The sequence below is a fragment of the Salvia hispanica genome, chromosome 4, assembly GCF_029641045.1.
Source record: "Salvia hispanica isolate PSC_SH4W2 chromosome 4, Shi_PSC_v1, whole genome shotgun sequence".
Taxonomy (NCBI): Eukaryota; Viridiplantae; Streptophyta; class Magnoliopsida; order Lamiales; family Lamiaceae; genus Salvia; species Salvia hispanica.
In genome coordinates, this window is record NC_142695.1 from 2001862 (window position 1) to 2025977 (window position 24116).

The 24116-nt window shown below is 34.9% G+C and overlaps 3 protein-coding genes across 3 annotated transcripts; 1 reads left to right on the plus strand and 2 right to left on the minus strand.

Moving 5' to 3' along the window:
- Window positions 1-4270: 4270 nt before the first annotated feature.
- LOC125192301 (basic helix-loop-helix (bHLH) DNA-binding family protein) lies at window positions 4271-8129 on the plus strand. Its single transcript, XM_048089838.2, has 8 exons — window positions 4271-4583; window positions 4659-4781; window positions 4862-4967; window positions 5062-5076; window positions 5174-5239; window positions 5485-6117; window positions 6539-6931; window positions 7852-8129. Exons 1-8 carry the CDS (start codon window positions 4468-4470, stop codon window positions 7918-7920), a joined length of 1521 nt encoding a protein of 506 aa, XP_047945795.2. The 5' UTR covers window positions 4271-4467; the 3' UTR covers window positions 7921-8129.
- Window positions 8130-13956: 5827 nt separating this feature from the next.
- Window positions 13957-16634, minus strand: LOC125192302 (nucleosome assembly protein 1;3-like). Its single transcript, XM_048089839.1, has 11 exons — window positions 16476-16634; window positions 16344-16387; window positions 16160-16255; window positions 15718-15810; window positions 15565-15631; window positions 15432-15493; window positions 15161-15348; window positions 14906-15083; window positions 14783-14826; window positions 14452-14650; window positions 13957-14317 (listed from the first exon to the last, which is right to left on the minus strand). Exons 1-11 carry the CDS (start codon window positions 16522-16524, stop codon window positions 14249-14251), a joined length of 1089 nt encoding a protein of 362 aa, XP_047945796.1. The 5' UTR covers window positions 16525-16634; the 3' UTR covers window positions 13957-14248.
- A 1531-nt stretch (window positions 16635-18165) lies between these two features.
- Window positions 18166-21085, minus strand: LOC125192303 (nucleosome assembly protein 1;2-like). Its single transcript, XM_048089840.2, has 11 exons — window positions 20926-21085; window positions 20798-20841; window positions 20595-20690; window positions 19976-20068; window positions 19831-19897; window positions 19697-19758; window positions 19416-19603; window positions 19161-19338; window positions 19039-19082; window positions 18657-18852; window positions 18166-18493 (listed from the first exon to the last, which is right to left on the minus strand). The coding sequence occupies exons 1-11, from the start codon at window positions 20972-20974 to the stop codon at window positions 18425-18427; spliced, it is 1086 nt and encodes a 361-aa protein (XP_047945797.1). The 5' UTR covers window positions 20975-21085; the 3' UTR covers window positions 18166-18424.
- Between the last annotated feature and the right edge of the window lie 3031 nt (window positions 21086-24116).

The window sequence follows — 24116 nt, forward strand, 5'->3', positions numbered from 1 at the left end:
AACTAGATCAAAACGCTGCTACATTCATCGTGAGCGGGAGGGGGCCCATGAAAGGCTCGTTGCCGACTATTTTTTCGACACGTCGCGGTTTCCGGAAGATTACTTCCGGTGCTATTTTCGCATGTCAAAACGGTTGTTTATGCGTATTGTCAACACATTGCGCCCATACTGAATACTTTCAATCACGTAGAGACACAACCGGTCGGCAAAGTCTCTCGGCGTTGCAGAAGTGTACTTGTGCCCTCCGACAACTTGCTACTAGGCAAACGGTTGACCTCTTCGACGAGTATTTGCATGTGGGTGAGTCAACTGGAATCCTATGCCTCAAAAGTTTTTTGCGACGGCATTCATTCTGCTTTCGGTGGGGAATTCCTTCAGGCACCCACCACCGAAGATTGTCAACGGTTGCTTCATCTTCACGAAATAGTCCATGGTTTTCCCGGTATGCTTGGCAGCATTGACCATATGCATTGGAAGTGGAAGAATTGCTCGAATGCTTGGAGGGGGCAACACTTAAGCGACCACAAAGGCGGCGGGCCAACGCTTATGCTTGAAGCGGTCGCCGACTACCACCTATGGATTTGGCATGCATGTTTCGGTGTTATCGGATCCAAGTCCAACAACGACTTGAACGTGCTCTATTCTTCACCACTCTTCAATGATATTTTGAATGGTGTAGCACCGGTGGTCAACTTCACTGTCAACGGAAATCCATACCACATGGGTTACTATCTCGCCGATGGTATCTACCCAAGGTGGTCGACTTTCGTGAAGACGCTCAGCAATCCACAAGACCCGAGACGGATTCTTTATTCGCAGCGTCAAGAGTCTGCTCGAAAAGACGTCGAAAGAGCTTTTGGGGTCCTTCAAGGCCGATTCAATATTGTGAAGCCCCCGTCTCGGCTGTGGTACTCTAAGAATATTGCCGACATCATGTACACGTGTATTATCTTGCACAACATGATTATAGCAGACGAAGGACCAAGGGCGGCTAACTTTTACGACGAGGATGAAGCCGGAAGCTCAACCGCAAGGTCTCCCCCACGCCGAGGTATGCATACGATGGTGCGAGAGAGGATCGAAACAAGACACACAATGCGCAATACCAAAGCCCACATTGAGCTACAAGAAGACCTAATCACACACATTTGGGCGAAATTCGGTCACGAGTAGTGGATTTTTTTAATTCTATGAATTTAATTATGTAATATTTAATTTTTAGGATTTAAATTATGTAATTTTTAATTTTTAGGACTTGAATTATGTAACTTTTAATTTTTAGGACTTTAATTATGTAATTTTTAATTTTTAGGAATTTAATTATGTAATTTTTAATTTTTAAGTAATTTGTAATAGTATTCCGGGTATTTTTAATGCATTCTAATATTGTGGAAATATTTTTATTTAAATTGAATAATAGAATGGTGGGACTCTTGAGCACGGATGTGGGTATTGTGCTCTTGGGGAAGAGCAGGAAGTAAAAAATAAATAAAAGTTGGTCTGGGCCCACTTAAAGAGCATGGATGGGGATACTCTTATGAAATAATGACGTAGATGGTGCAATGCATATAATGAAATTGATTCATTATTATAATATTGAACTTTAGATTTTTTGAATTTTTAATATCACATGTTACTTCTAAATGATATATGACAAACTCATTTTTTTTCATATCTTAAAATTCATGCCGAAGCCAAGTAAGACATTTAATATGAGATGAAGGAAGTAATAAACAGTAATAAAGTCTATTGCAATGATAAAATGAGTGCAGCAGCAATGAATCTCAAGACTCAAAAAGAACATTTTTCCATCAATCTAAAATTTGACACACCACTTCACCATCGTACACTCAATCATAGAAAATAGATGCATGCATGGTTAACATTTAACAAGAATTGACAGTTCAGCTGAAAACCTAAATCATTTATAGCCGGTTGCAATCCGTTAACCACAGTTTCGGGTTGAACCATAGCTATAACCGTGAACTAGAACAATTTTTGACAATGAACAATTAACCAATTATTTGGTTCAAAATTTAAATAAAAAAAAAAAAACACTGATTGTCTGATTTTGATTTTGAACTTGAACCGAGACCTAAACCGTCGAGACAAGAACCAATACCTCCTTCAACACAAGTACACAACAGTAACCCGCAGTTTCCACCTACGCGTCTCCTAATTTTAGAACAAAACCACCATTTAATTTCAAAGACTAAATGTCTAAATCGTCTCATTGAAATTCGATGAGAGTTACAAAGATCCTGTTAATCTAAAAAAGACATGTCAAAATTATATGTTTCATTAGTACTAATTCTTCGATGATTATGGTGAAAAGGAAATGTCGATTTTTGTTCAATGGTAAGACATTTTGCATAATTTTGTCAACCACAAAAGTCATCTAAGTAGACAACGAGCATGAGGGGCCAGATTATTTATGACGATGGATACTCCCTCGGTCCAAATATAAGGATCGACGACGCGTCGTGGTAGACTCGAATCCAAAATCTTTTTATCCTCAAAAACAAGGTTGTCACCTCATTTTCAGTTTGGTTTATGGCTACTCTTCTCTATTTGATTGTTTTTTAAAAGTATTACAAAGGGCTAGTTGCCAAACTCTAGAACGTTCAAGAAACATTGAATTTTGAGATCAAAGGGACCCTCGTTTTATGCCAAAACTAAAAGTAAAACACCATGTAACTATAGGATGCATATTTGTGATGCTTCACGTGAAAAATAAATTACATCAGATGTATTGGAAATTTGGAATTAAGGTTTTAAAAGAATTGAAGTGCTTTTCACATTCTGTGATTTCTGTCTCACTTTCACATTTTCAGCCTCAAGGGAGATTTTAACAATTTCTATTTATTTTAATCTCTCTTCTTTTATTTCTCTCTCACTCTCTTTTTATTTCACTTGTTTCTTCTCTTAATTAATAACATTATTTTATAACAATATTTTATGTTTAATTTGGTGCTTAATGGAGTATAAGAAATTTATTTCTTCATTTATTAATCTTTAAGAAATATATAAACGTAATCATATAATTAAATTATTTATTTTTATAATTTTACATACATATATAGTTGAATTTTAAATAAACAAAATGTAGTGTTCCACATGAAATTTTAGTTTTATTTTAATAAATTGTACTATATATATTTATAATTATATCATCTAAAGTTATAGTATAAAACATACTATAAAATTTCTATAAAAAAATATTTGAGAGTATACCATCTTACACTATTATTTTATGTTTGCAGGAACACCATTTTATCATATTTTTTGCCAAAATCGACTATTGTTTGCAGAACCATATTTTCTGCAGAACCGCCAATTTACGTGATTGAAATTTTTTTAATTTAACACAACTTACATATATAGATACCCTAAACATTCCTAAATCACACACAATCTTCATCGTAACAGATTCACTTATCACACAACACACCTCTTTATCTATCAAATTTCTCATTTATTTTGCTTGAAGTCTCTAAAAGTCTTAGACTCTTAGTTGATTTCATTCCCTTCTTGGACGGATTTTCAGTATGATTAATGTCTCTAACTTGGAGTGTTTGGCGCCTGAAAATCCACCGGAGACGAGAATGGAAGCAACAATGTTACGATGTGGACTATACGACACAAAAGTCATTTCTAGGCACAAGGACGGATTAACATTTGTAACATGTCATTGTGCCTAGAAATGATAAGCTTTCGTATTGTATAGTTGACACATTTGTTTCAATTATTGGTATAGGTGAATTCCCAGCCAATCAACAATTACTCTGGTGTGAACTAAGAATCGATAATTAGTACTGAAATATAAATTAAATTAAATTCTTAGATTAATTCATCCACACTTCAAAATCATCTACAAATCACAAAGAAAAACTATGGCCACAACCAAGAAAAACACACACCATGGGTTGTACTTGTAATTCTCTAATAGAGTCAATTTTCAATAACTTACAAAGTATCTCAAATAAATAAATAAAATAAATAAGGAATAAGGACCATTGTGGCTTCCTACATTGAAACAATTCAAAAAAATGGACTTTTGACTAATACTTTTCTTCCTTCCCCTTTCCTTGCCTCACTCCAAAATCAATCCCCACTAAAATACTTTTCATTCTCAGCTTCCTTTCACTTGCTGAATTAATAACCACAAACTTATCTCACTAAATCTCTTCACACCTGACCTGAATTGAATTTCATTTGATTAATTAACTAAATGGCCCCCCTTCTCAATTATATTAGTCTCTATTTTAAATTTCAACTTTAAAAACCATCTCACCACCACCAACCCCATCCATCACACATACTTTTCAAATCTTCCCTCCATTAGTGTCTCCATGGATGGATACACATAACATACATACATATATATATATATAGATGAACATGGTGCATCTAGATGACTTCCATGTGTAAGCACAAGATCTTTGGCACCGCCAGAAGCAGTCGTTGATGGACTCCATATTTCTACTCGAAGAGGGCGACCGCGCTGCCCTCCTCGAGCAAATTATGCAAGCTCTGGGATGTGTTTACATCTGCCTTAGGGCTTATTTTTCTCCACCTTACAAGTTAGTCATCTTTCTCTCTCCTCTCTCTCTCTCATGCATGATTAAACCTTAATGTATTTATGAATTTATGAACAGTTGTTTGAAAGGGTTGGATGGAATCTACCATGAAGGAAGAAACCAGCAAACCACATCTCATGGGAGCTTTGTTAGGCGCCTTTTCGATGTATATCGAGAAGCATCCACCTATGTCGATGCTGGGTATTTAATTATGACCTCACGAGTTCTATTTTCTAGATTTTTATTTCACTAATGAGACACATTTGAATTTTTTTTATTAGGCTAATACCGGGGATTGCTTTTGCAAGCAATAATCCATTCATGAAGTTGGAATTGCATGAATTTCAAAGCCTAGTTTCGAGTGATTTCCAGCTTCAATTTTACCAAGTTAGTGTTTTAATTTCTTCATAAAATTAAGGAAAATGCAAGAGATGGCTATTTGCTAACTATGTATGATTTTCTTTTCCTTTGGTGATCTCAGGAGGCAGGAATTAAGGTTCGTTGTTCTTCTTCTTCTTCTTTCGATTTCTAACTTGTGGCATTGTTTAAATGACATCATTCTGAACATATATACATACATGTAACATGAATAGACGGTTGTGCTCATGGGCTGCGCCACCGGAGAAATCGAGCTCGGAATGTCGGATAATCACAATCAGGTAAATCAAATTCGTCAACACCATCCCTTAAACCCTTCAGATCAATTTGAAGCTCAGATATACTGTTTGGTCAGTCGTTTTCTACTGACCAGATATATTTTGGGGCCTATTAAATTCCATTCTTGCAACTTGTTCTCATAAAATGATAAACTAAAATCAATTTGTGATAAATGCATGCAGTTCAGTTCTCTCTCTACACCGATATTTATATACATTTGCTTAGGCAAAAACACATTTATTTTCAGGTAGACATAGAAGCGGAGATGAAGAACATACTCCAAACACATTTCCCGAACCAACCACCTTCGTCTTCGTCTTCGTCTCTCCTCTCGGTCTCAGTCGACAACAGCCCAGAGTACCCGCCACTACTCTTCAACATCCCCATCCCGACCACCACCACCGCCCCGCCCCCGCCTTTCCTTCCTCAAGAAACCCTGATCAGAGAGCCAACAACCACCACCACCGCCGCCGCCGACGCCCACGACCAAACTAGACAGATGCTGAGCCAGTTCCGGCACGCCCATTTCCCCTCCATCGAGTGCGAAGACGCCGCCATGACCAACGCCATTCTAGCCGTGCTCTCTTCTCCCTCCACCTCCACCTCCTCCCACCGCCCTCCCACAACGCCAAACATCTCCACCGCATTCAGAGCCTACCAGCCGAACTCGGCGGCGCGGCGGCGGAGCGCCGCGCCGGCGCCGAGCAGGTTCAAAAGAGCCATGATGTTCTTCAGTAACCTAAACCACCACAGAATCCGGCACGATCAATCCCTCCCCACCGCCACGCAGCTGCACCACATGATCTCCGAGAGGAAGCGCCGCGAGAAGCTCAACGAGAGCTTCCAGATCCTCAGATCCTTCCTCCCTCCCGGAACCAAGGTAATAGTCATTTAAATCATGAAATTCTGTCAAATTCGCTTCATTTTATTTAAAAATAAATTATTACCCTCCCTTCGTCCCACTATAAGTAAGTTTTAAAAATGAAATTATTATCTTCCTGATTGATTAAACATCATTTTCTTAAATCTCATGCACAAAAGAAATATAGTATTATCATTTAAATCATGAAATTTTAATCAAATTCGCTTGATTCCCGTGAGTTTTAAAAATTAAAAATAAATTATCACTCTCCCTTCGTACCACTATAGTAGGTCTTAAAAATAAAATTATTATCTTCCTGATTGATTATTTATCCGTTTAACTCAATAAACATCATTTTCTTAAATCTCATACACGAAATAAATGTCACACATATTATCACTCATGATGTCTTTTGGTGATACTCAAAATGATGTTGCAGAAGGACAAGGCGTCGGTGCTGAGCAGCACGGTCGAGTATATGAGCTCGTTGAAATCCCGGGTGGCGGAGCTGGCGGAGCAGAATCGGATTCTTGAATCGCGGATTGGTTTGGTGAAGAAATCGGAAAGTGGAGGGGATGAAGTTGGGAATGGAGAAAGGGTTAGTGTGGAGATCTCTCCGTCTTCATCTTCTTCTTCTTCGACGTCGTCGGAAGCAAGATTCTTGGATTTGAGAGTGAGAGTAAGAGGAGAATCTAGCTTGTTAGATTTGGTATCTAGGGTGATTGAGTTCTTGAGAGGGCAAAGTGGTGTGAGTTTGACCTCGGTGGAATCGAATACGAGGATGTTGGATTCTGTTTCAGTTCATGCTGTCATCATCAGACTCAAAATTCAGGTAAAATTTCATGGCTGCATGCATGCTTTCTCATTTCATCTTATATTTATAGTTCTCAAAATGTAATTTTTAATTAGAAGCAATATTCAAAATGGATTTGGTTACTCAAAAATATGCATGTAACCACTAGTTACCATAAAATAGAAGAAAAAGGTATTTACTTTATTTTAGAATATAGCACTCCCTCCGTTCCGCGATAGTTAAGTAATTTCATTTTCTGCACTTGTTTTAGAAAAAATGATAGTAATAAATAGTTAGAGTGGAAAAAAAGTAAAGTAAATGAGAGAATAATGTTATTTCTCCACTCTAACTATTTATTAGTATCATTTTTTCAAAACGAGTGCAGAAAATGAAATGACTCGATTATTGCGAAACGGAAGGAGTATCATTTAAAGTTTTAGAGCTTTGATAGACTTGAGTATCATTTAAAGGTTCAGATCTTTGATAGACTTTTATCAATAATTTACATAAAATAGAATAAATTTAAAGATTCTATATAAAAAAGGTTGAAAAAATAGGCTTTGTAAGGATTTTTATGCCCTTACTCACTCTACATATGTCAAATATTTACCAAAATCTTTTTTTATTCATGTAAAATTTTCGATTTTTCGTTGTTTTGTGTTGATCGTTCTACAAAAACCATCGTAGTCACAATAAAAAAAAAACATACTATAAAAGAAGTTGGACTTGAAATTTTAAGCTCAAAATTTAGAATATATAGTCTTTGTTTTAGGTTTTCTTTGATTCGTTTTAAGATTTTGTAATAATTAGAACAACATGAATAAGATATGCTTTACGAAGTTTCCCGGAAATGAATCTAATTTTGTGACATGCTAATATTATAATAAGTTAAATGAATTTGATGATTATTGAAATGTTAAGTTGATTGATTGTGTACACTGCATATTGTTTTTATGTAGGGAGATGAATTTGACGAGTCTGGTTTCCGAGAAGGTGTGAAAAGAGCGGTTGATGACCAACCGAATTGACAGTTTACAATTTAGACCATTCATCTTTCATTGCATCATCACCTTGTTAAAATTCATGGACCACTTTGTGTCACCATTTAATTTTCTCCTCCTACCAATTTTGATCTAATTAAAATCATTGCTTTTCCCATGTCTCCCTTGTATATCTACCTATTGTATTTTACTATTTTGTAAATTTTTTTTATAAAGGAAATGAGAATTTGAAGTTTTAAGTTTGAGATTTTATATTTTTATCAACATTATTCTCTCTTTTACTTTATCATTTCTCCACCTTAATTACTACTATTATCATTTTTATAAAACGAATGCAGAAAAATGATCGAAACTCCTAAAATGAGACGGAAGAATTACTACACTTACTATTTTATCTGTCTTATTCAAGATGTCAATATATTTTTTTAATTTATCTCAATCAAGATATCCTTTTTGTATTTAGAATATGATTTCTCTTTTTCACTCCTTATCAAAACACTTAATTACATTTTTAACTCAATATACTCCTCCTGTTTCCAATAATTGTTCACTTTTAATATTTTATTCCATCAGCTAAAATTAATCTATTTCTATTTTTAAAAACGTTTTTTTATCTATTAATATAACTAAAATACACTTAAAACAATTTAGACTTGCTGGCATTGTCCCATCAATTCTTCTAGAAATCACAAGCTAAGAACGCTGTGAAATTTGTGTGACAATTCCTTTGTTTTTGTTTACTTTTAACTTTTTAAAGGCGTTCACATGTAGATTAACAAATAAATATAAAATATAATCATTTTATTTCTATAATTGATCAAAACCGTTTACGATTCTTATAAACTGAATTTGACGTTTATATATGTACTTCATTTAAAAGACTGCGCAGTAACTAATGTCAAATAATTACGGGTTAAGTAATAATTAGATTTGACTAGTATTTCTATTGTACCGATGTTAAATTAGAACAATCATTCAGGTTTCACTTTTCAGATAATTAGCAAATTAAAACAGCCAAATTTATGCGGCTAGTGGTTCAGTTTAGTATTTTATTTATGTTATTTAAATTCATAATCTTTGTTTTGTATGTATTTGCACATAGATAAAGTTTTATTATGTTTATATATGTTGCCTATCTTGACTGATAGTCTGATACTATTACTTATATGCAGACCAATTTGAGGTTGATCATTCCGAAATAGTCAAATTTCAAAATAATAGTATGAACTTTTCAATTACAGTTCATAATGGAAATATTATTCTATCATAAGAATTAAATTTCCTTGTTTAATTTCTAGAACGCTCTCTGAAAAAGAATTGGTGTTATCAACCTTGCGACATTCTCACATATCTCTCCCCTCGTTTGCATTTTGAACCCGGTCGAACCAAAAACTCGTATGTTGATTATTTGATTTTATTTCTTACTAATTGCATTATTTTCATTTGAGATATAAAGTTCTGAAACTCCTATGTAGTTTAATAGTACTATGTAATATAAGTTGTTTTTATGTTGACATGCATTTATTTTTCCTTATATTATAAAATTGAATCAAGAATATATACTAACAACACTATAATTAGCTTCCAACAACTTAAGTGCGAAATAAATTGAATCATAAGATTTATGGAGTAATCAAATGGATGAATGAGATTGGGTAGTAGTACTACATAAAACTTGGATATTAATATAATCCACTTATTTATAGTAAGCAGGAGTATTATTATTATTGTGAAAGTGTTAGTTATTGAGAAAGAGGACTAGTTGATAAAAAACAAAAAAAAAACACCCAATTCCCAACTTTACATATTGAAATTGAGAAAAGACAACAGCATTAAATGTGGTCAACAATGTAGACAAGAACTTTGAAATCAATTAAATTGAATTGAATTGAAGGGGCATACTAGTAGACTAGCATTTTAAATAATTTATAAACCAAACTATGCCTCACCATTTTGGGAATATATATGTCTATGTCACAATCTTTATGCGTTTTGTAATTATATCTAATTGTTAAATGGAGTATATACCTGGTCTTTCTAATGTTTAACAATTATGTCCAATGACATTTTTATACTATTTGAAAAGTCTTAGGCGACCGTTAAATTTCCATATGAGAAGAACAAACGAGCATTGGATTTTAATATTTCAATATACTACTACTATTTTAGTGTTTCAATAACGCATATATATGAAACTAGATTATTATTACAGTTTTGAAACATGTCCTCGTTAAAAAGACTAATTTATTAGAATTGGATCACTCACCCTTAAAATGTCTTATAAGAGGAGGGTTATCCACACTTATATAGATTAGATTGGATAGATTAGATTGAATCTTAAACAAGTCGATGTGGGACATAATTTTTAGAGAATTTAACACGCCCTCTCACGTGGGCCGGAAAGGACATCGGTCTTCATCACATGGGTAGAGATAAGAGAACCATCATCGATGTAGGCCGGAAAGGACATCGGTCTTCCACTCGTGAGATAAATAAGAGATAAAGAGAAAACCATCATCGACTTGGACCCGCTCTGATACCATATTAGAAAGAGCCACTCACCCCTTAAAAGGTCTTATAAGGGGGGGGTTATCCACACGTATATAGATTAGATTGGATCTTCACCAAGTCGATGTGGGACAGAATTTTTAGAGATTTAACATTATTTTCTCAAGTTAAGGATATGATGTTTGGGATGAATATTCTATTTTTCCAATCGTTTTAAGCTCGTTGCAGAGAATTATTTTCTCAAGTTAAGGAAATGATGTTAGGGTGAATAGAACATGTGATTGTAAGAATATTAGTCAACGTTTCATTTTTACTGTAAAATTATGCAAAAAAAATTTGACATGATATTTTAAGTTAAAATTGGAACGTTCTGTACCTTTCTATAATGTCGAGATATTTTTGTACATTAAATACTAAAATAATGTGGATAGAATCAAATATTGACAATAAGTCAATAACAAAATTAAACACAATAATACTATCACATATTGTGAATTCATTAAATATAATAGAATTGCATGTGTGTGTACAAGAAGTGAAGCATGCATACAATTAAATGGCACTCCACTACTATTTAGGTGATTCAATTTTGTTTATAAACACTAACATCTTATGTTTCCCACAAAAGAAAGTGTTGAAACTTCTTAATAAGTCTCCACTATGGAAAAGTAAGTTAAATATAGTACCTTTTTAAGTTGAAAAAGGCAATCCCAAATTAGGTTGTTTCACATTATAGTGAAAAATTACACATACGCATAATACTTGTCATATTTGGTGGATGTTCCCACCTCCCACTGTGAGAGAGTGTATGGATCCTTCCTTACTATTTCTATTAAATAATGTGGAGTAATAAAATAATATGAAAGAGCAAGTGTGAGGAAGATGACTATGTCAATGGAGGTTTTTTATTTTTATTTTTCATTCTCTTAGGAATAGTGTTCATGCTATTTTATGTTTTTTTTTTTACTTATGAGTCCAAAATTTTCCCATTTTATTATAAATGAAGATGTGACAATAATTAAATTTTTAGAATTCAATTTTGTAAAAAAATAAATTTAAAGCTTTAGGTATTAAATATTGATAAAATATTAAAATAAAACAATAAAATTGTGTTCATTCGTCTCACAATAAGAGTTCTTTTTTGTTATTTTGGTTTACCTCACGTTAAAGTTCCTTTTCACTTTAAATATACTACGGAGTACTATAGTAGTACATGTTAAGTAAATTCACATTCCACTAATTCATTGCACTCATATTTTACTATAAAACTACTCTAAAAAGTGAGATACATATTCCACTGTCTTTTTTCACTAACTTTCATTTATATTTCTTAAAACATGTGCCACAATTTAATGGGACTCCACTTACGAGACAAAAGAAAATAGTTAGGTCGTCACCAGGAGAGGATCACCTACGGCAAACCCTAATCCATCTCCTAATACATACACACATACATAATAAATGATGGTGGGGTCCATCACTCATCTACGTTTGTATGTATTAAGAAATGAATTAGGATTTGCCGTAGGTGATCCTTACCGGTTTTCACCTCAAAATAATTTAGGTGGAAAAACTCATGAAGCCAATAAAATTTTGTGCAGGTCATATTGCACTATTTTGTTGGATCGGAGGAGTTTATTTATTTATCAAAAAATACTCATAAAGTCGGTTGTCAAAAGTAAAGAGTGACAATAATAAATACTCGAGGCAACTTACATAAATAGGGGTTAGACTTAGTAGCTCACTATGTTGCTTTCATATAACTGTCACAATTTTGATCATGAAGTATCAAGAAAACATCCTATACATCGAATTCTCACTATTTGGTAGATGTATCTATCAATTAATAGTCACATGGATAAAATTCTTGAGAAGAAAAGTGGTTTGTGGGATCACAATAATAGAAAATTCATGGCCCTCAATATTTCCAGGAATTTTCTTTGATCTTTCTTCATAAATCTTCTAAAATTCAACATTTTCAAAGAAGAAAAGTTGCTAGCTGGATGCTTTGTAATAAGTTGGGCAACCTAATCATGTATGTGCTGGTATAAAAGAAAACATCCCTTGAGATTGTGAACTCATTAGTCATATAAAAAATTCAAGCAAATGCAACAATGATATAATATTATATGCGTGTGTGTGTGTGTGTGTGATTATTTAAATTTAATTTTATGTACACATGAGTGATTTGGACATGGAGTCAATGACTAATATTCCAGTCCTTAAGGTTAAATAAGCTTAGGGTCAATTAACTTCAACACTTAAGAAATGTATTAGTCAATATACTTTTGTATATAAATCAAGAGTTTGGTTTTGGTATAGCTTTATAGATTATCACTTTCACAATCATGTATCCATAGAAGTATTCTGCAAGACTGTAACATCTAATTATTGGAATAAGATTATGCACACACTTAATAATCAGAAACATCAATCTCGAAAACACTAGTAGCATTTTGATTTGTAGACCTAATATATAAGCATGTTTATGAACACCGGACGTTGGAATAAAGACAAGAATTAAGAATCGAAAGGAGATTAGGTGAAAAAACAAGAATCCATAATATATATATATATATATATATATATATATATATATATATATATATATATATACCTTCCACAACTTGAGTCTAGTTAATTACTCCCTCCGTTTTACTATAGTTGAGGCGGAACTTTTCGCCACGGAATTTTAGAAAGTAATGTTGGGTGTGTTAAATAAATAGATAAAAAAAGTAAGAGAGAAGAAAAGGTAGAGATGAGAAAGTATAAAGTGAATAAAATAGAGAGAATAAAGTAATAGAGAGTAAAGTAAGAAAGAGGAAAAAGTTACCATATAAGGAAATGACTCAACTATGAAGAAACTTTCCAAAATGATAAAATGACTCAACTATGGTGAAACGGAGAGAGAAATAAATAAATAAATAACCGGGACTTAAATTTGTATTTTAGTTATATTCCGAATTTATCATAGAAATTAGTTCCATAAATAGTTGGTTGGATTATAGTATGATTATATTTAATATAATTTGGTTTTATTTAGACATCAAACCGCCTTTTCTTTTACTATTTTTACCATGTTCCATAATTGAAATTCTGTTTCTTTGTTTTATTTAGACATCAAACCGCCTTTTCTTTTACTATTTTTACCATGCTCCATAATTGAAATTCTGTTTCTTGTTACCCCTGTTTCTTGTCTTAGATTCGTTCCAAATCAAGAATTTATTATTATCATGAATAATACCATGTCAAAAAAACTGAAATTTTAAAAATCATACACTATAATTTTAATTTAGAACATTATGGTTGAAAAGATGGTTGTTTGATTGATTATTCCAAAAAACATAGTCCATACTCAAAAACTTGAATAAATATAAGCACATACATGCAATTGCCTACGGACAAATACTAATACAGAGATCAATAACCCCCAAAAGAGTAGAACAATATGAAAAAAATGTTCAAAAATGTCATTGAAGCTTACACTAACACATTTCAGTAGAGATTTTCAAATAAATATTCAACATGAATCCATAAAAAAAGAACCCCAATACAAAGACTAAAATTATAAATAAATAATATATCTCAAGATTCAATAGGGAGACCAAAACCATTCAATAAGGAGACCAGATCAAGCAGTGGACAAGTTCAAAGACATTCTAACCTCAATCACTCTCCAAGGAAAACTAATAAATAACTTTTCACCTAAAAGAAGAGAAAATTGGAGGGGAAATGGAAGATGTTTGTAGATACACGAGCATATGGTCGATGCAGAACACACATGAACGAAAGATTCCCACACAAAATGTAGCTCGAGAGCAAATCAAGCAGCTGGGATGATGAAAAACTACTGTTGCTTGCACTCTGGAGGCCTCTCGCCTTGCGGACCCTCACCAGCCGGTGCCCTTCCAGTTTTCTAAACACATCGGATCAGTAAAATAATCAGCAGAAGAAATATAATTAAGCAGATTGTAATCCTCTCAAAAGTTATGCTTTGCCTAAAAAAATTATGTGAAACAATAATCTGTAAGAATGTGTGAATTATCTGACCTTTTTCCTGGTCTTGGTTTCTTCTTCATCGTCCTCATCATCGTCGTCCTCGTCTTCTTCATCGTCCTCGTCCTCATCTTCCTCGTCGTCTTCATCAATATCATCTTCATCGTCATCAATATCCCCATACTCATCCTGTGCAGCCTCTCCCGTGAACCATGATACCGCATGAGGAATAATTTTATCACGAATAGTAGACCTACAATAGAAGTGTTCCAGGAATAGATAATCAATACACACATTAGGCTCTAGAAACATAATCTTCACAACTTTCTAGATTGGGCAAAATAGTTTCATTGTTTATCCTAGCTAAGAAATTCATTTAACTCACCCAATGTCATAATCATGTTCCATCAGATTTTGGAGCTCTTCGGCCTGACAAAAAAAAGTTATTATGATTTGAAAAGTAGAGTAGCACATATAGGGATTCAATAACAGGAAAGTGCGTTCTTACAGCTTCTTCATCAATATCATCATCGTCATCGGGAACCTGTGGAGGACTGAAGAAGTTGAAGAAACTCTCACATTGTTCGGTTTTAGTGATCGGTTTGGTATTTTTGGATCCTTTCTTTGGTTTCTTCTTAAGAATTTTTTGGGTCAGACATTTTCCTGGAAGCCATTCAATCTCCGTCCTAAAACATGTAATTTAGATCAGAGTTTGGAACATTTTTAACACATAAATATATTTAAAATATGAATAAAGGTTTACCCAATTGCTTTCTCCAAGATAGGTTCATCTTCGTCAATCATATGGTAAGTTTTTGTCAGAACCGCATTCTTGAAGTATGGATTGGCAGTGTCAAAATAGAACTCTAGCTTGAAGCCCTTCGGATTCTCTATTCTAAACCATTTAATATCTTTGAGGAATTTCAAAGCTCCCTCGTCACGCTCAGAAATCTGGCCACAATTAACATGAGAAGTAACATTAGCTTCGAGAAAGACCAATAACGAAAAAAGTTTGATCACGTATTTTAACAAACCTCTTCTGCAAGAACTTCATTATTTTTCATCGCAGTAAGCCAGAAATCAGGAACACCCTTCTCTGCAAATGATAAAAGTTTGAGCACATATTTCTATTTGTTAGACTACTGAAATATTGTAAAATATTCTCACCCTCTTCGTCTGTCTTCTCAGTTGCGCCCCCTTCAACTTCTACGTCACCATTCACGATTTCAAATCTCTACATGTAGTTAACATTGAGTGTCAATCGACAAAACAAAAAAGAAAAATTTTCTATTGTCCAAACAATTATGTCACGATTCACACCTTTGTATAAAGAGGCTGATACAGCTTCTGGTATTTGGCTTCAAGTACTGCTCTCTCCTCAAAAAATTTTGACTCCAATTCATCATGTTGCGCCTGTAAACACAACCCGACATTCAACTTTATCATAAAACTCATCAAAAAATTGACTCCAATTCATCTTTACATTCAACTTTATCAAAAAAGTCCTTCAACACAGCTTATGAGAAGAAAACTAATTCAACAACTTCAAAGCTAGAAAATAATGATCAAAATTGCATATACAAAAACTAAAATACATAGGAGATATACATACAATCTTTTCAATTTTCAGCTATCATTCAACCAAACTACCAAAGAGAGAGCAAAATAGAAACTACCAAACCAATCACATCACTAAATTATCAAACAAACTAGCAAAATTTCCACTAGCAATCCAAAATCAGCATTAAATTCAGAAACATACCTGAATATCCCTAAGTGTGTCGACGCGTTTCCTCACATCAGGTGAAAGATTCTCGAGCACATCGGAGTGCTTGCCAGCGAGATCCTGAAGCTTATCCTTCAGTCACAAAACAACAACAAAATCAACAAATAAAAAACAAGCTTACACACTATTAACACAATTAACAATAGATAAAGGAACCAACCTTTAAGGCATTAACAAGGCCAGCTCTATCCTCCGCGTTCAATGCTACAGCACATAATCATAAAAGAAACATTGAATTAAAATCAAATTATGAATCAATTAAATTCAAATTGGAGGTAGGGCTCGGACTCACCGGAGCCGAGATCGGCGACGTTAAAGCTGTCCTTGTTGTTGCTGCCCATTGCCGCCGGCCAAAACCCTAGCTCGGAAGCAAAAACCCTAAAAACGGCGGGCACGAGAATATGCTGATTGGAGAGATAAAGAAGGAGAGTGGAAGAGATGATGGAAGGGAGCAGCTGGATTTTAAGGTATTTATTTATAGTAAGGTGTCAAGGCCGTGTTTGGGGTTTCAAATTGTTTATTTTGGGATTTTTTAATTTAAAGTCCGGACCATCAAAATGTTACATGGCCCCTACCCATATATATATACTTAATACCATTTTCATAATTTAGACCATGTGATCATATTTTATGTAAAATAAAATTAACAAAATATATATGAACCAATGGTTTATAGTGTAGTTGGCAGAGCGGATTAAATAAGTTTAATATTGGATATCTTCAAACCAAATTAGTTATAGACCTTTTTATTTATAAACAACCTCTCCAATACTTCCTCCGTCTCCGAATAAACTAATGGTTTGTAGTGTAGTTGGCAGAGCTGATTAAATAAGTTTAATATTGCATATCTCCAAACCAAATTAGTTATAGACCCTTTTATTTATGAACAACCTCTCCAATACTCCCTCCGTCCCCGAATAAACCAATGAGTTGTAGTGTAGTTGGCAAAGCTGAATAAATAAGTTTAATATTGCATATCTTCAAACCAAATTAGTTATAGACCTTTTTATATATGAACAACCTCTCTAAGACTACATCCGTTCCCGAATAAGAGTAGCATTTTTCCATTTTGGTCCGTCCCCAATTAAGAGTAGCACTTCATTTTTACCATAAATGGTATGTAGGTCACACATTCCACTAACTCACTTCACTCACATTTTATTATAAAATTAATATAAAAAAAGTGAATCCTACGTTCCACTAACTTTTTCAATCAATTTTTCTTTACATTTTTTAAAACTCGTGTCCGGTTAAAGTGCTACCTATAATCGGGGACGGAGAAAGGAGATCATAGTTGATTGTCTGTGAGACGCAATAAATACTAAATGAAGAAATCAAGAGATTAAAGGTTATCGTCTACGGCCTACAAATCAAGAAAAGGAGAAAGTTGTCTTCAACTTGCTCATATTAATAAAGTATTTTATGGTAAAATCTCATAAATGATTACTTCAATATTTAACCAACACATTTATAAGTTACCAATCATTCAAGAACATCACTCTTTTTTATAGTGCGTGATGAAAACATGAATAAGTCCAATCATTCAAGGACATCATTTTTTTTATAGAGCGTGATGAAAACATAAATAAGTTGGACATTAGGAGACAGTTATGTTTATTAATTAGTAATTTATATTTATTATAAATTATAAATTACTAATTTCAATATCACAGATTTATCATTAACATATACAAATAAATTAAATAGTTTATTACACAGAATAATTATGTTCAACACTTTATACGTTTATGCTCTTTTTCCATTTTCTCAAAAGTTGTAAAAGATAGTATTTCATCACGAAATACACTCAATAGTTATTAAAACTATACAATTCGATTAAATTTACACATGCATATTGCCAATGGACAAAGAAATATTCACAGCCAAAAAAAATTGTATGCAAATGTTCAAAAATGCATAAATTATTGTAGATGTTTCAGATGAGATCTCAAATCATATTAAAACCCAAAAAAAAACCTCAATTCGACTACAAAATTGGAAATAAATATATTTAAAGATTCAATAGGGAGACCATAACCACCAGCAAAGACATTTCTAACTTAAATAACTCTCAAATGAAAACTAAAATGAAATAAGCAACATCTAAACGAAAAGAAAACTGGAGGGGGAAATAGAAAGTTTCGTAAATACACGAATATATGGCCGACTCAGAACACGCATGAACGATTCCCACACAAAATGGAGCTCGAGAGTAAATCAAGTAGCTGGGATGATCAACAACTACTGTTGCTTGCACTCCGGAGGCCTCTCGCCTTGCTGACCTTCAGCAGCCGGTGCCCTTCCACTCTTCTACGCACATCAAGATCAGTAAAATAATCAGCTTGTAAGCAAAAGAAATAAATTGAGCGATTGAACTACTCCTTGTGGAGTAGAAATCACACTCAGCGAGGTCATGCTATGCCGAAAAAATTAAGTTAAACGGTAATCTGTCAGAATTTATGAATCAATTAACCTTTTTCCTGGTCTTGGTTTCTTCTTCAGCATCCTCATCATCATCATCGTCTTCTTCATCATCCTCATCCTCATCTTCCTCGTCATCTTCTTCAATATCATCTTCATCGTCATCCAAATCCCCATACTCATCTTGTGCAGCCTCTCCCGTGAACCATGACACCGCATGAGGAATAATTTTGTCGCGGATCGTAGACCTACAATAGGAGGATTCAGGAATATAGATCACTTCATACCTTGCTAGACTCAAATTAAGCTGTTTGATCAAAATCACATATATCATGTTTTCATTAGGCTCTAGCAAACATAATCTAAGGTTTCATTAGTTGGGCAAAATTATTTCATCATCAATCCTAACTAAGCAATTCATTTAACTCACTCACCCAATGTCATAATCCTGCTCCATCAAACTTTGGAGCTCTTCAGCCTGGCAAAAATACAGTTACTGAGATTTTGAAGAATATAACAGCAAGAAGTAAAGATTCAGTAGTAAGTGCATTCTTACAGCTTCTTCATCAATATCATCATCGTCATCGGGAACCTGTGGAGGACTGAAGAAGTTGAAGAAACTCTCACATTGTTCGGTTTTAGTGATCGGTTTGGTGTTTTTGGATCCTTTCTTTGGTTTCTTCTTAAGAATTTTTTGGGTCAGACATTTTCCTGGAAGCCACTCAATCTCCGTCCTAAAACATGTAATTTAGATCAGAGTTTGGAACATTTTTAACACATAAATATATTTAAAATATGAATAAAGGTTTACCCAATTGCTTTCTCCAAGATAGGTTCATCTTCGTCAATCATATGGTAAGTTTTTGTCAATACAGCATTCTTAAAGTATGGATTGGCAGTGTCAAAATAGAACTCTAGCTTGAAGCCCTTCGGATTCTCTATTCTATACCATTTAATATCTTTGAGGAATTTAAGAGCTCCCTCGTCACGCTCAGAAATCTGGACACGATTAACATGAGAATTAACATCAATAAAATTGGAGAATAGAGCCCAATAACAAAAGAAAAAAAAAAGATTCATTATTTAACAAACCTCTTCGGCAAGCACTTCATTATTTTTCATTGCAGTGAGCCAAAAATCAGGAACACCCTTCTCTGCATATTATAAAAATTTTGAGCACATATTTCAATTTTGAGAATATAAAGATATTGGAAAAATACACTTACCCTCTTGGTCTGACTTCTCAGCTGCACCACCTTCAACTTCAACGTCGCCATTAACAATTTCAAACCTCTACATGTAGTTAACATTAATGAGTGAAAAAAAAAAGTATCTTGTAGTCGAGATACTTATGTTACCATTCACACACACCTTTGTATAAAGAGGCTGATACAACTTCTGGTATTTTGCTTCAAGCACTGCTCTCTCTTCGAAAAATTTTGACTCCAACTCATCATGTTGAGTCTGTAAACATATGCAAAACGTGTGATGACAATATAGTTTTGCAGAATACTCATTCAACACAAGCATCAAAAGACCATTGTAACAAGTAAAGCAAACCATCAAATAGCATATACAAAAGAGAGAATTTTTTTGAAAATTTGAGGTCGGCATCAGATAAACATAAAGCCAACAAAAGAAGATACAAATCCCTGCGGAGATGAACAACTCCACAAAAGTTTTAAACATGCATCAAATCTTTTCAGCAGCCATTCACCCAACAAGTAAGCAAATGAAAATTCTCCTACTTAATGAACCTATGAACCTCACTCTCTCCTCTGATGAACCGAGAAGCCCTAAACAACTAAGCAAACATACACAGACTTCACTCTCTCTCTCTGATGATCCAACAAGCCATAAACCACTAAGTAAAACATCCACAGTCTTTCAACCTCATACGCATCACTTAATATAATTATAAATAAACTTGCAAAATTCACAATTGTCATCTAAAAACAGCATTGATACATAAACATGGCTAGAAACGTGCCTGGATGTCCCTGAGTGAGTCGACACGTTTCCTCACATCAGGGGAAAGACTCTCGAGCATGTCGGAGTGCTGACCAGCTAGATCCTGGAGCTTGTTCTGCAAACACAAACAAATTACAAATCAGAAAAATAAATCATACAATAATCAAAATCAACAACCGATATATCAGCAATAATCAGCTCAGAGAGGGCAAATCAACCAACCTTTAGAGCGTTAACCAGGTCAGCCTTATTCTCCGCGTTCAATGCTACACATAAATTTTAAAAATCATTAAATTAAAATCAAATTCGCAATCAATCGAATTCAAATTGAAGGTAGGGCTCGGACTCACCGGCGCCGAGATCGGCGACGTTGATGCTGTCCTTGTTGCTGCTGCCCATTGTAGTGAGACAAAAACCCTAGCTCGGAGCAAAAACCCTAAAAACGGCGGGTGCGAGAATATGCAGATAGGAGGAGAGATGGTGAGAGGGATTGGACGGAGATGTGTTTAGTTAAGTTTGTACGCTATTTATAGTGAGGTATTAAGGCCTTGTTTGTTTGTTTTTTTGGGTTTTTCAATTTAAGGTTCCCGGTTTTGTGTCGCACTACTTTAATTTATTTTGACCACCAAATTGTCATGGCCCATAACATTTTTTAAATTTTGACACTCATTATGATTTTCTGAATTTAGACCATATATGTATTTTGTGTAAAATGAATAAAATTAAAAAGGCTCAATGAGAATGGTCCCTACTCCCCAGTGCATTATAGCCAATCAATATATTTATGTTAGGGTAATACTTCCTCCGTCCAGGATTAAAAGTCTCATTTCTAAATGACATGGATGTTAAGAAATGTTAAGAAAAGTGGATGGAAGAAAGTTAGTGGAATAGGGGACTCACTTGTATATATTAGTTTTTAATGATATGTGAGTGGAATTAGGTAATGGAATGTGGGGTCTCTTTATCATTTATGGTAATTATAAACCGGGACTCTTATTCATGGACGGACCAAAATGGAAAAACGGGACTCTTATTCATAGACGGAGGGAGTAAACTTTTACATATTTGTATATTTGTATCACAAGCATGATAGCAATTAACAAATCCATTCATTACGTTTTAAATAGACGAATATTAATGTCTTGTATATATGTATTACTGTGAGCATGATAGTAATTAATAAATCCATTCAAAATGTTTTAAATGAGTCATTCACATAATTGGGTCCATATTGTGAACATCCCCAAGACCCTAACTTTGTAATTTCCTTAGAGTATCCGCAGCTCGTCCGTCGCCTTGTCCGTCCGTGCCGCTGGACAGAGCTCGTCCGTCCGTGCCGCTGAGCAGCCATACGTGGCGTGTTTTTATAGCCGTTGGCAAATTTGATTTTTAGTTTTTTTTTTTTTTAATTCATAATTAATTCAAAATAATACCAAAAAAAATATATATATTTTTGGATTCCCAAAAAAATAGAGCCGTTTATAGACGTTTTTTTTTTTTTTGTGAATTTTTTTTTTTTTTTAATCCCAAAATCATCTATAAATACACACATTCATCATCCACTTACACACATTCATCATCCACTTTTCACATCAAATTATCTCTCATTCATACTTTTTCATACTAAATCATCTACATCTTCCAAACTCTCTCTAAAAAATTCAAAAATGGATTTCACCAATCTCATTGCGGAAGCGGAGCGCGAAGAACAAGAATATTATGAACAATATCATGCCGCCTATGAAGCCTATGTCGCCGCCAATACCCCCGCCCCTCCTCCTCAACCAACTAGAGCAAAACGTCGCTACATCCCTCGTGATCGAAAGGGAGCCCATGAAAGGCTCGTTGCCGACTATTTTTCCGACCAGCCGCGGTATCCAGAAGATTACTTTCGGCGCCGTTTTCGCATGTCAAAACGGTTGTTTATGCGTATTGTCAACACATTGTCCACCCGCGTTGAATACTTTCAAGAAGGTGCAGACGCAACCGGTCGGCAAAGTCTCACGGCATTGCAAAAGTGTACTTGTGCCATCCGACAACTTGCTACTGGGCAAACGGCTGACCTCTTCGACGAGTATTTGCATGTCGGTGAGTCAACTGGAATCCTATGCCTCAAGAGTTTTTGCGACGGCGTTCGTTCTGCTTTCGGCGAGGAATTCCTTCGGGCACCCACCACCGACGATTGTCAACGGTTGCTTCGTCTTCACGAAACAGTCCACGGTTTTCCCGGTATGCTAGGCAGCATTGACTGCATGCATTGGAAGTGGAAGAATTGCCCGACTGCTTGGAGGGGGCAACACTTAAGCGGCCACAAAGGTGGCGGCCCAACGCTTATCCTTGAAGCAGTCGCCGACTACCGTCTATGGATTTGGCATGCATATTTCGGTGTTGCCGGATCCAACAACGACTTGAACATGCTATATTCTTCACCACTCTTCGATGATGTTTTGAATGGTGTAGCACCGGCGATCGACTTCACCATCAACGGAAATGCATACCACATGGGTTACTATCTCGCCGATGGTATCTACCCAAGGTGGTCGACTTTCGTGAAGTCGTTCAGCAATCAATAAGAGCCGAGACGGATTCTTTTTGCGCAGCGTCAAGAGTCTGCTCGGAAAGACGTCGAAAGAGCTTTTGGTGTCCTTCAAGGCCGATTCAACATTGTGAAGTCCCCTTCTCGGCTTTGGTACGTTAAGAATATCGCCGACATCATGTACACGTGCATTATCTTGCACAACATGATTATAGCTGACGAAGGACCGATGGCGGGTAACTTTTACGACGAGGATGAAGCCGGAAGCTCAACCGCGAGGTCTCCCCCACGTCGAGGTGTGCATACGACGGTGAACGAGAGGATGGAAAGAAGACACACAATGCGCGATACAAGAGCCCACACTGAGCTACAAAAAGATCTAATCAATCACATTTGGGCGAAATTCGGCAACGAGTAGTGTAATTTTTAATTTTTAGGATTTTATTTGTGTAATTTTTAATTTTTAGGATTTTAATTATGTAATTTTTAATTATTTTGTAATTTGTAATAGTATTTCGGATATTTTAATGCATTTTAATATTGTGGAAATGTTTTTATTTAAATTGAATAATAGAATGGTGGGACCCTTGAGCTTGTCCTTAGCTAAGAGCACGGATGTGGGTGTTGTGCTCTTAGCTAAGGACAAGCAGTAAAAGTGGGTCCGGGCCCACTTCCGTGCTCTTAGCTAAGAGCACGGATGGGGATGCTCTTATGTCTTGTGTCGTTAGAACTTGGAAGTCAGTGCATCGGGAATTCGGGATCTTCTTCCTGCCGCTGCAAATGGTAGCGCTGTTTATTGCCGTCGACGCAAGCCAGAATTGAAGTTCACCGAGAATCACATCAACATCAATTTGAAGTTTGAACTATATTGGTGGGTATTGTTATTCTAAGGGGTAGCCTAGAAATAGGGTGAAATAGCACTGTTCACATTATCTTTCCAGAGTTTGGTAGCTATGAAAACAATCTCACGACCTTGAACAAAGTAAGCGGGTTTCCACCCCCATA